Source organism: Crocodylus siamensis, chromosome 6 (genome assembly GCF_052110815.1).
Source record: "Crocodylus siamensis isolate JL-2025a chromosome 6, ASM5211081v1, whole genome shotgun sequence".
NCBI lineage: Eukaryota > Metazoa > Chordata > Crocodylia > Crocodylidae > Crocodylus > Crocodylus siamensis.
The window spans coordinates 29,649,194-29,660,139 of NC_143400.1; the positions used below are offsets into that span (position 1 = coordinate 29,649,194).

At 62.8% G+C, this 10,946-nt stretch overlaps 2 protein-coding genes across 4 annotated transcripts in view; one reads left to right on the forward strand and one right to left on the reverse strand.

Moving 5' to 3' along the window:
* ARID5A (AT-rich interaction domain 5A) overlaps positions 1-3,399 on the reverse strand; it is a 26,166-nt gene extending 22,767 nt beyond the window's left edge. The window contains exons 1-2 of the mRNA XM_090051479.1: positions 3,380-3,399; positions 446-561 (exon numbers count right to left, since the gene is read on the reverse strand). The gene's annotated coding sequence lies outside the window, so the exon portion shown is untranslated. The remainder of the gene's footprint in view (positions 1-445; positions 562-3,379) is intronic.
* On the forward strand, positions 694-10,867 carry LOC149862103 (PH and SEC7 domain-containing protein 4-like). Of its 3 annotated transcripts, none has more exons than XM_090051476.1 (16): positions 694-806; positions 2,016-2,529; positions 2,708-2,759; positions 3,022-3,352; positions 4,014-4,145; positions 4,375-4,455; positions 4,588-4,700; positions 4,953-5,011; positions 5,464-5,556; positions 5,873-5,916; positions 6,720-6,865; positions 7,513-7,583; positions 7,973-8,118; positions 8,232-8,376; positions 8,726-8,869; positions 9,486-10,867. In XM_090051476.1, exons 2-16 carry the CDS (start codon positions 2,062-2,064, stop codon positions 9,726-9,728), a joined length of 2,268 nt encoding a protein of 755 aa, XP_089907602.1. In that variant the 5' UTR covers positions 694-806; positions 2,016-2,061; the 3' UTR covers positions 9,729-10,867. The 3 variants fall into 3 exon arrangements, with proteins under 3 accessions (XP_089907602.1, XP_089907603.1, XP_089907600.1); XM_090051477.1 differs by lacking the exon at positions 694-806 and adding an exon at positions 1,385-1,676; XM_090051474.1 differs by lacking the exon at positions 694-806 and having other exon boundaries at positions 1,385-2,529.
* The last annotated feature ends 79 nt before the right edge of the window (positions 10,868-10,946 follow it).

Sequence of the window (10,946 nt, forward strand, 5' to 3'; positions counted from 1 at the left end):
TTCTGGCCTACCTGGCAATGTTCAGGAACCTACTGATGACAAGTGCCGGAACAACGGCTCTGGGCTTTCTCTGGCTACTTGGAGCCAGCCCTGCCCTCAGCCAGGCCCAGACACGTCCAGGGCCTTAGGACTGGGGAGGGTGCAGGGGATGCTACGTGACTCCTCCCATCCCAGGCAGGTCTGGGCATGGCAGGGACGGGTGAGGCCATGCTCTGTGCCAGGCCCTGTCGTGTATGGCAGGGGAAGAAACCTGTATACTCAGAATGGGGGGTGGGGGACAGTGGCAGGGGGTGTGGGTCAGGAATGAGGGGCCTCAGCATGGGGGGGTGTGCAGGGAGCTGCAGGTCAAGAGTGAGGGGCACCAGCAGGCCAGGGTGGGGTGGGGTGGTGGACAGGAGGCTGTGACATGATTCCCACCCCCATAACCTTGTGTGCCTCAGTTTACCTGTTCCCTGTAGCTCCAGTCTGGACACGTTTCTCCTCCCCACCAAGGTACTCTGGGGGAGCGGCCCCCCTGGTGAGAGGGGATGGGTCCAGATGATGCCCCGCCCCCTGCATTAGCTGTCAAAAAAAAGCCAATGTTATTTGGTAAGTGTAGTGTATCCACAGCCCTGGTCCCTGTGCCTCGATTTTCCCACAGAGGCACTGCCCACCCCACCAGGCAAAGAACCCAGGACTCAGGGCTCCTGTTCACTCCCCTGCAAGGGCACAGACGAATCAGGCCCAGGATCGGGGCCAGGATCAGGGCGGGGAAGTCGGGGCAGAGGTCGGGAGGGCGGGCACAGTGAGGCGCCAGCACTGCCTTGGTAAGCAGCCTGGACTCCTGAGTCCCTTCCTTGGTGGGGCTGGAAAGGAGCCGGGACTCCTGGGTTCTCTGCTTCGGGGAGGCGAGGAGGAGCCCGGACTCCTCCGTTCTTTGCTGGGGGGAGGAGGATGAGAAAGAGCCCCGACTCCTGGGTTCTTCACTGGGGGGAGGAGGATAGGGAAGAGCCCCGGACTCCTTGGTTCTTTGCTGGGGGGAGGAGGATGAGAAAGAGCCTCAATTCCTGGGTTCTTCGCTGGGGGGAGAAGGATGGGGAAGAGCCCGGGCTCCTCGGTTCTTTGCTGGGGGGAGGGAAAAGAGCCTGGACTCCCGGACACACAGAACGCAGGCATCCCCTACACACATATGTACACACACATATGTATGCATACACACACACAAAACCCAGGTGTCCGGGACACACACACACACACACAAAACCCAGGCATCTGGGACACACACACACACACACACACACACACACACACACACACACACACACACACACACACACACACACACACACACACACACACACACACACACACACACACACACACACACACACACACACACACACACACACACACACACACACACACACACACACACACACACACACACACACACACACACACACACACACACACACACACACACACACACACACACACACACACACACACACACACACACACACACACACACACACACACACAGGCCCAGAACTTCCTCTCGCCCAGAGATATAAATACCCTAGGACATGCGCACACGGACAGACATACAGCACCTGACTCCCCTCCCTCCCCACAACCGGCCTGGATGGACACACGGATGAAGCCAGACTATCCTGGCCCAGACGCCTTGCACCTAGGTAGGTACACACACTCACACATGCCAGAGACAGACGCACAAACAGACATCCGCCCCTACCCACAGCAGGAACTGAAATACACCCTGCCACAAGACACCTTTGGCAGACAGACAGACAGACAAGACAGGCTACCTCAGTGGACACACACCCAACCTTGGATGGACAGATGGACACAGGCCAACACACACATGAGCAGGGAACCCAGACATCCAGGACACACACACAGGGGGAAACTGAGGCACAGAGTGCACTGCAGCTGGTGGGGAATACCAGCCCTGTTGCCTCAGCATGGGACCCGCCCCCCGCCCCCAATTTAACCTCACGGTCTCTGCTTTGCAGGGCCCATGAAGCTGCCCCACAGCCCCGTTGCGGCTTAGCCAGCCCCATGGGGGATGCCCCAAGTGGGCCAGGAATGCGAGGATCTCCTCACCCGGCCCTCACGGCCAAGGCCCTGCTACAGGCCAGCCTGGCTCAGGCCCAGTTCTGTGTGCTGGACCTCCAGAACGCCATGGAGGTATCCCAGCAGCCCCTGCACCCGGGCCCTCCAGCCAGCATGGAAGAGGAAGATGAGGCGGAAGAGGAGGATGAGGATGAGGATAAGGAGGAGGAAGGCAGCTCGGGCATGGAGGAAGAGGAGGAGGAAGAGCTGGAGCAGCTCTTCCACACCAACCCACTCTTCCATGCACCCCACATGGGCACCAGCCCCAGCCAGCAGGTGGGGTGGGGAGTGCCCGCCTACCGCCCCCACCCCCCAGAGGACCCAGCGCAGGGCCTGGCACATGCCCCACAAGTGGGTGGGGCATGGGAGCAAGGGGAGGAGCTCCCAGCAGGACCCCCCGCAGATTCTGTGCAGGTTAGTCCCAGACACCTGGGTTCTGTGGGTTTGTGCGTGTCTGAGGGTGCATGTCCCCCGAGTGCTTGGCACCTGCCCTCCAGAGCTGTAACTGCCCCCCCAAAGTCAGTAACGACACCCTGGGAGCTAAGAATTGCTCCCCCCTAGCCCAGAACTGTCCCCTGCCATTGCTTTCCAGGAGCTGCAGGTGGACGCCAGCCCTGGGACCCCCACAGGCCACAGGGAGGCAGGTGAGTGCCAGGGTGGGGATCCCTGGGGAAACTGAGACACCAGCCACCTGCCCTTCAACCCCCAGGGGTGCCCAGGCCCCCCTGCCCACCTCATCTGAGGCAAAGCTGGGATGAAACTGCCCAGACCTGGAACTGCCCAAGGAGGTAAAATTAACCAGGGGTGGGGGATGGGGAGAAACTGCCCAAGGGGGGTTGAAACTGACTGGGGAGGGGTGTGAAACTAAGCAAGGGGATGTGAATCTGATGTGCCCCCCACCCCCAGGCCTCCCAGACCCACAGGCTGCGGGGCTGATAAACCCCTGCAGGCTCTGGGGGGTGCTGGCCCCACAGATGGAGCAGCCCCCCGGCTCCCCAGCACCTGGCCTGGCCTCCGGCACGGCCCCCAGTACGGCACAGGAGGGGAGCGCGCAGCCGCAGGTGGCAGGAAGCCGACAGGGGGAAGTGGCAGCACAAGGCCCCAGCGCACCGGCAGCCATGGAGGAGGCTGAGGAGCCCCCACCAGATCCTCCAGCACAGCCCCCCATGGAGAAGGAGGATAAGGAAGAGGAGACGGAGGACGGGGTGCAGCTCAGCTTCCCCGCTCCCACCACGGGGTAAGTTCGACAGCCCCTGCTCCTTACCTCGTGGCCACGGTAGGGAGGTCCATCTGTCTGTCCATCCGTTTATGCACCTGTCAGTCTGTCCAGCCTCCGAGGGGCTGCGGGGGGGGAGGGGGGGCTGGGGAGATGGAAAGGGGACCACAGCCTATCTCCCTCCCCCACCCCAAAATACAGCCTGGGAACAGAGGAAGTACCTGGCTGCCGCACTGCTGGGAGTTGTATGTGCCCTGCCAGTGCCCATCACTCTCAACCCGCAGTCCCCTGCCCCCCCGGTGCCCCTCACTCCTGATCTACAGCACTGTGCCCCTCGATCCCCATCACTCCCAACCTGCAGCCCCCTGCCCACCCTGGTACCCCTCACTCCTGACCTACAGCCCCCTGACCCCCACCACTTCTGCTGGTGCCCTTCACTCCTGACCTGCAATCCTTCTCCCTCACCCCACCTCCCCATGCCCATCACTCCCAAACTACAGACCCCTGCCACCCTTGATCCTGCTGGTGCCCCTCCCTCCTGATTTGCAGACCCCTGCCCTCTCCAACCTCGCCAATGCCCCACACTCCCGACCTGCAGCCCCCTAGCTCTAAGGGACTGGAAAGGGAGAGGCTCCCTGTGGCCCGCAATAGTAGTAGTAGCAGCAGGACTGTTGCCCCCTAGGGGTACCGCGGTGGCCAACGGGGAGGCACTGGGAATGACAGAGGCGCGGGCGGCAGCAAGGAGCCTGGCGGCTCGGCTCTATCACCTGGACGGATTCAAGAGGTCCCAGGTGGCCTCATACCTGCGGAAGAAGTAAGGACCCTCCCCCCCACGAAACCTGCCCCCTCAGCTGTGACTGCCCCCTACCAGCCAGGAATCACTCTCCTGGAGGGCTGGGAACTGCCCCCCCAGCTGGGAACTTCCTCCCCAGCCACAACTGCTCCCCGGGGCAACTTAGAATTGTCCCCCACAACCGAGAACTGCGCCCCGGGGAACCCGGAGCTGCCCCTAGCCCCACGACACCCCCTGCTGTTTGCCATAGCACCGCGTTCAGCCAGGCCGTGGCCGAGGAGTACGTGGCCTTCTTCAACTTCTCAGGGCAGAGCCTGGACCAGGCGCTCAGGTAGGCACCGGCTCATCCCCCCTCACAGCCAGGGGGGCAGGGCTAGGGGGTGGGGGAAGCTGCCTAGGATCCCCGAGTGGGGGGAAAGGGGGATGAGGGGGTCTGGAGGTCATCCTATGTCTAACCCCACAGGACATTCCTCAGCGCCTTTGTGCTGACAGGCGAGACACAGGAGCGGGAGCGAATCCTGCGGCATTTCTCCAGCCATTTCCACCAGGCCAACCCCCATGGCTTCCCCTCGCCAGGTAGCCCTCCATCCTCCTGGGGCCCCTCACTCCTGACCCGCAGCCCCCTACCAGCTAAGCCCTGCTGGTGCCCCTCACTCTCAACCCGCTGCCCCTGCTTCCCCACTTAGCCTCCCTGGTGCCCCTCACCCCGACCTGCAGCCCCTGATGCCCCCCACCCTGCTTCTGCCCCTCACCCCTGACCAGTAGTGGGGAAGGAGAAGAAGGCTCCCCCCATCACTACCCTTGCTGGATCCCCCCCTGTGCCCCCAGATGCTGTGCACACACTGACCTGTGCTCTCATGCTGCTCAACACGGACCTCCATGGACCGGTAAGGGCGGGAGATGGGTTCTGGCGAGGGGGGCCTGGAAGCTGCTGCAGGGAGGAAGAGGTCTCATGCAGCCACTGGGCAGCTCCCCCCACCCATGGGTGGGATCCAAGGACCAAGATCCCCTTGCACCCACCTGCTCCCCCAGCCCTGCTGGTACCCCTCACTCCTGACCCACAACCCCATTCCCCCAGCTCTTCCAGTGCCCCTCAGTCCTGATCTGCAGCCCCTGCCCCCAGCCCTGCCAGTGTCCCTCAGTCTCGATCTGCAGCTCTTGCCCCGCTGGTGCCCCTCACCCCTGACCTGCAGCCCCCCCTGTTCCTCTGGCAGCCAGCCCCCCACCAAGCATGGGCCCCAGGGTGGAGAGGAAAGAGTGGGAGGGTGGCTCCCCCCCACACACAACACACTCACCAGTGTTGTGTCCCATGTGTGTCACCCCCTTGCGGTGACTGCAGAACCTGGGCCGGAGCATGACCTGCAACCAGTTCGTGGCCAACCTGGACGGGCTGATGGACAACAGGCAGAACTTTCCCAAGGAGCAGCTCAAGGTACTGAGTTCCAGGGAGGGCTGGTGCACGGGATGCGATCCATCCGTGTCTGCCCCCAGTGTGGCTTGGCATGTCCAAGCATGGCCTAGCTTGATGTGTCCTGGCGTGGCTAAGTGTGGCTTGGCATATCCCAGTGTGGCTTGGCGTGTCCCGGAGTGGCTCAGCATATCCTGAGGTGGTGTGGCATGTCCTGACATGGCTTGGCATGTTCTGGCGTGGCTTAGTGTGGTTTGACATGTCTCAGCATGGCTTGACATGTCCCGCTGTGGTTTGATGCGGCCTGGCGTGGCCCCCTGAACCATCACTCTGCCCGCAGGCCCTGTACCACTCCATCCGCAACCAGAAGCTCGAGTGGGCAGTGTAAGTCCATCCCCCCTCCCTCAGTTCAATGGTTCAATCCCTGGCAGCCTGGCTAGAGCAGACCTAAGGCCACAGACCAGTCCATTCCGGCCAAGGGAGGGGAGTGGTGTCATGCCTTTTGCTGGATGGGGGGCGGGAGGAAGGGAGAAACTATGGCCTGTTCCATCTTAGCCAGGGGGGTGGACACAGACCAGTCCACTCTCACAGACGAGGGTGCTAGTGGTCCTTCCCATTCTGACCTAACGGTTGGTTGGGTCCTCAGCCGGCAAAAGGGTGGGGGCGGGGCTCATGGCCTACTCCATTCTCAAGATAGGGGGGCACGGTGGACCCTTCTATTCTACCTAGAACCCCAGCGTTTTCCACTCTTACTGGGGGCGGGGGATCAGAGTCCCGCCCACTTTGACCCTGGGCATGGTAGGTGAGGCAATGACCTGTTTCATTATATGGGGGGGGGAAGTTGGGGGCATGGGCCACACCATTCTGACCCGGGGCAGGGAGAAATGATGGCCCGTTCCATTGTGGAGGGGAGGCTGGGCCATACCATTCTGACCCTAGGGCAGGTGGAGGTGGAAGCCCGTCCCACTCTGTGCAGGGTCGGTGGGCATGGGCCATACCATTCTGAGCCTGTCTGGGACAGGGGGAGGTGATGACCTGTTCCATTGTGCTTGTGGAGGGAGGCTGGGCCATACCATTCTGACCCTGGAAGGGAGTAGGTGATGGCATGTTTCATCTTGTCAGGGGGGAAGCATGGTCCATACTACTGTAGTGGTGGGGGAGGTAACATGAATGCTGTGTCCCCACAGAGATGAGGAGGAGCCGGAGGGTGCTGGGGGGCTGAACCCTGAGCACAGCGATGCCCTTGCCAGCCCAGTGCCCGCCCCTGATGCCCCCACCTACTGCCAGGGGCTGCTGGCCCGCAAGCTGCATGCTGAGGCCGATGGCCGGAGGAGTGAGTCCCCCCTGCTACACTCCTGCTGTGGCCAGGCCCATGCTGTGGGACCCCGCCTACCCCCACCCAGGCCCTGCCCACACTGCATTGCTACAGCCCTATGCCATGGGGCCACGCCCAGATACTGCTAGGCCACGCCCACAGGCCTTGGCCACATCTGTATGTCATGGACCCACACACACATTTGCCTTGGCCACACGCAGATACCGCCAGCCATGCCCAAATGTCGTGGTTGCACCCACAGGCCATGAAGCCGTGTGCAGATACTAGGTTACACCGTCTGGCCTTGGTCACACTCACAGGTCTTGGCCACACTCATGGGCCATGAAGCCATGCCCATAGGCCTTGGCCACGCCCAGATACCACTAGGCCACACCCCACAGGCCTTGGCCATGCTCATATACTACACAGTTCTATGTGCAGGGCTTGGCCACGGCTCATAGGCCTTAAAGCCATGCCCATAGGCCTTGGCTAGGCCGAGATCCCACAAAGCCACACACCCTGTGGCCTTGACACCTGAGACTGGCCACGCCCCAGGCATGCAGACTCCCCGCCTTGTCCTGGAGACCCCTCCCCAGCTCTCAGGCAGCTACACCAGGGTAGGCCTTCCTGCTGCGTGGGCTTGAGCCATGGCCTTTCCTTTGCAGCACCGTGGGGCAGGCGGGGCTGGAAAACCTTCTACACCATCCTCAAGGGCAACCAGCTGTACTTTCTCAAGGTGAAGGGGTGGGGCTTGAGGGGCAGAGTCTGGGGGTGAAGCCTCAGGCAGGAGCCTGGGGTACAGGCAGAACTTTGGGTGCAAGACTGTGCGCATTAGGGGGAGGTCTTGAGCCTGGAGGCAGGGCCTGATGTGGGAGGAGCACAACTGTGGGCACGGAGGCAGGGCCTTACATCTGGGGGTGGCAGGTCTTTCAGTGCGGGTGGGACTACAGGCCTGGGGGCAAGGCCTGAAGTGGGGGGGGGCAGGGATGTAGGCATGTGGGCAGAGCCTTGGGGCTGGGGGTTGGGATGAGGGCGGGGCTTGGGGGATGGGGCGGGGCCTGGTACTGCAGGGGCGGGGCCTGGGGCTGTGGGGGCAGAGCCTGAGCCCATGCCTGCTGCCCACAGGCCGAGAACGAGATGGAGGGGCAGGGGGCTGAGGAGCCGCTGGGGGTGCATCACGCCCTAGCTGAGCACGAGAGCCAGTACAGCAAGCGCCCGCATGTCTTCCGCCTGCAGACAGCCGACTGGCGCGTTGTCCTCTTCCAGGCCCCGTAAGTACCTCCCGTGCCCCTCACTCCTGACATGGAGCCCCCCTGCCCAACCGCCTGGTGCCCCTCACTCCTGACCCACAGCCCCCTGACCCACCCTCCACTCACCCCACCAGGAGCGCCGAAGAGATGAACTCGTGGGTCGCCCGCATCAACCTGGTGGCAGCAGCGCTCTCTGCTCCCCCCTTCCCGGCGGCTGTGGGCTCCCAGCGCAAGTTCGTGCGGCCCGTGCTGCCCACGGCCCCCAGCCGTGGCTCCCTGGTGAGACTCACCCCTCCAGGACCTGGGAATTGCCTACTGGCAGTGGGCAGGGCCTGAGGTTGGGTGGGCAGGGGTGGGCAAGGCTTTGGCTGGCAAGGGAGGAGCCTGGTTTGGGTGCGGGCATGGCCTGGGCTGCAGTGGGTGGAGCCTCAGCTGTAGCCAACTTTTCTTGGGGCAGGTGTGGGAAAGGCTTTGGCTGTAGTGGGCAGGACCTGGGCTGCAGTGGGCGGGGTTAGAACAGATGTGGCTGTGGCTTGGTCTACAGTGGGCGGGCCTGGTGCACACATGGGTAGGCCTGGGGACCTGTTCCCCCAACATACAACCCCCCTCCTTTCCTGCTCCCCCCCAGGAGGAGCAGCTGCGGGCCCACGAGGCATGGCTGGCCCAGGCTGTGGCTGAGCTTGGCGAGCTGCAACGGAGTCTGCCTGAGCCGCGGAGCCGAAGCAGGGGCCTGGATGACTACCGGATGCGCAAGGACTACCTGCTGTATGAGGTGACCCCCTGACTCCCAGGGCAGGCACTAGGTGGTGTTCTGCCCAAGCTTGGGTAGGAGCAAAGGGGTGGATCTATCCCATAAGCAAAGCCCCAGGGTGGAGGTACCTGGCAATTGCCCTGGAGCAATGTGGGGGACAGTTTTCAGCCCAGGGTCAGATTGGATGTGGGGGGGACTTGGGATATTTGCGGGCAGGGTGTGAGGGGTCATGGGTCACACATAAGGGCAGGAGGGGAGTGCCTAGGAAATTTTTATTTGGGGGGGAGAAGGGGTCCCAGGTCAGGGGTGCAGTCAGGAGGGATGTGCCTGGGATTTTTGAGGGTGAGAGGTTAGAGGTCAGATGCCCACACATTTACCACCAGCCAGTGTTGGGAAGGGTAGTGGACAAGGGGTGCTGGGAGCCTCATTAGGCCCAGACAGTCCCAGGTGGGGGTATTTCCTCACCCAGAGGGCCTCAGGGACTTGAACTGAGCCACTAGGGGGCCTCTTGGGATATCAAGGAGTATCAGAGGACATCGGGCAGTACCAGGGGGCTATGAGAAGGTACCAGGGAGTATTGGAGGCACGGGGGGTCCCCCGCTCAGCCTGGCCCTCACCCCCACTGTTCCCCCTACAGCGGCGCCGGCTGGAGACCTACGTGCGGGTGCTGGAGGCGCGGCTGGAAGGGGGTGCAGTGGGGCCCGGGGGCTGGGAGGACCGGTTGGAGCTCCCCCCACCCCCTGCCGAGCTGCCTCGGGCCCAGTCCAGCCCCTCACTCGCCCGCCCCACCCCTGCCTCTGCCAAGGTCAAGCGCAACGTGTCCGAACGCCGCACCATTCGCCGGGTCATCGTCCCCCGGCGCCCCCGTCCCCCACTCTGACCTCTCTCCCGGACCCTCAGGGACTCCCCAGAACTCCCTGGGACTCTCCATGACCCTCAGGGATCCCCCAAGACCCACTGGGACACTGCAGGACCCTCCAGACCCCTCTGGGACCCCCCAGGATCCACTGGGACACCACAGGAACCCTTGAGACCTCCAGGGACTTCCTACAGAGACCCCGGGGCCAACTGGACGCCCCCAAAACCCACTGGGACATCCCAGACCCCCAGGGACCTTTGGGAGATCCTCCATAGACGTCCTGGGGCCCCCCAGGGCCTGTCTCTCAGGGACCCCCCCCCAAAACTTCTGGGGACATCACCCAGAGACCTCCCCAGGATGCCTTGAGACGAACTAGGACCCTCTGGGACAACCCAGACTCACAGAAACCCCTGCTGGGCCTCCCAGGAGGCCCCAGGACCCACTAGAACCCCGCAGGACCCTTCCAGAACTCACTGGAACCAAGCAGGGACCCTCCTAGATCCCCCTGATATCTCCCAGACCTTCAGGGATCCCTCAGGACCTCTGCACAACCCCTCTAAATCCTCAGGGACTCCCAGAACCCTCTTGGACATCCCAGAGACCCCTGGGCCCCCCACAGAGCCTCCTGGGACCTCACAGACCCCCAAAGACCCCCAGGACCTTTTGGGATCAATTAGGACTTCCAGAGACCTCCCTGGACTCCCTAGGACTCTCTGGATCTCACTTTTAGACCTTCAGAGACCCTCACAGGATCCCCTCCAAAAACCCCCTGGGACCTCCCAGCCCCACCAGCTCCTCCCCCCCCGATCCCTCTCATAGAACTTCCAGAACCCCCGTGACCTCCCAGGGACCCCCCCAGAAAACCTCTTGGGACTAACTGGAGACCCCAGGATCCCACAGAGACCACCCCCCCCAACCATGGTACGAGACAGGACTGCACTGACAGCTTTGGGCCACCAGGGGGATCCAGCTTTGCTCCACACCCTGTTGCCCAGGCTGCAAACTCAGATTCCCCCAACAGGGGGTACTAGGTATTACACCCAGCCCTGGGGTGCCCCCCAACCCCTCCCCTTTGGCTTCCTGACCTCAGAGACTATTGCAGGGGGTGGGGGGGGGTCAACCCCTCTCCACCCCCACCCCCACTCCCAGTGCAATAAACCAGTGCGATAGATGGACCTGTGCCCAGGCTGCTGCGGGTTGGGGGGAGCAATGTGCAGCCACCTGATCTGACCCAGGATC

Bases quoted from the DNA above. Each gene is read 5' to 3' on its own strand.
- LOC149862103 (XM_090051474.1), top strand. From the start codon at position 1,843: ATGGACACAGGCCAACACACACATGAGCAGGGAACCCAGACATCCAGG. The intron at 4,701-4,952 runs GTAGCCCTCCAT...CTGTGCCCCCAG, and splicing joins CCATGGCTTCCCCTCGCCAG to ATGCTGTGCACACACTGACC. The intron at 5,557-5,872 runs GTACTGAGTTCC...CTCTGCCCGCAG, and splicing joins TTCCCAAGGAGCAGCTCAAG to GCCCTGTACCACTCCATCCG.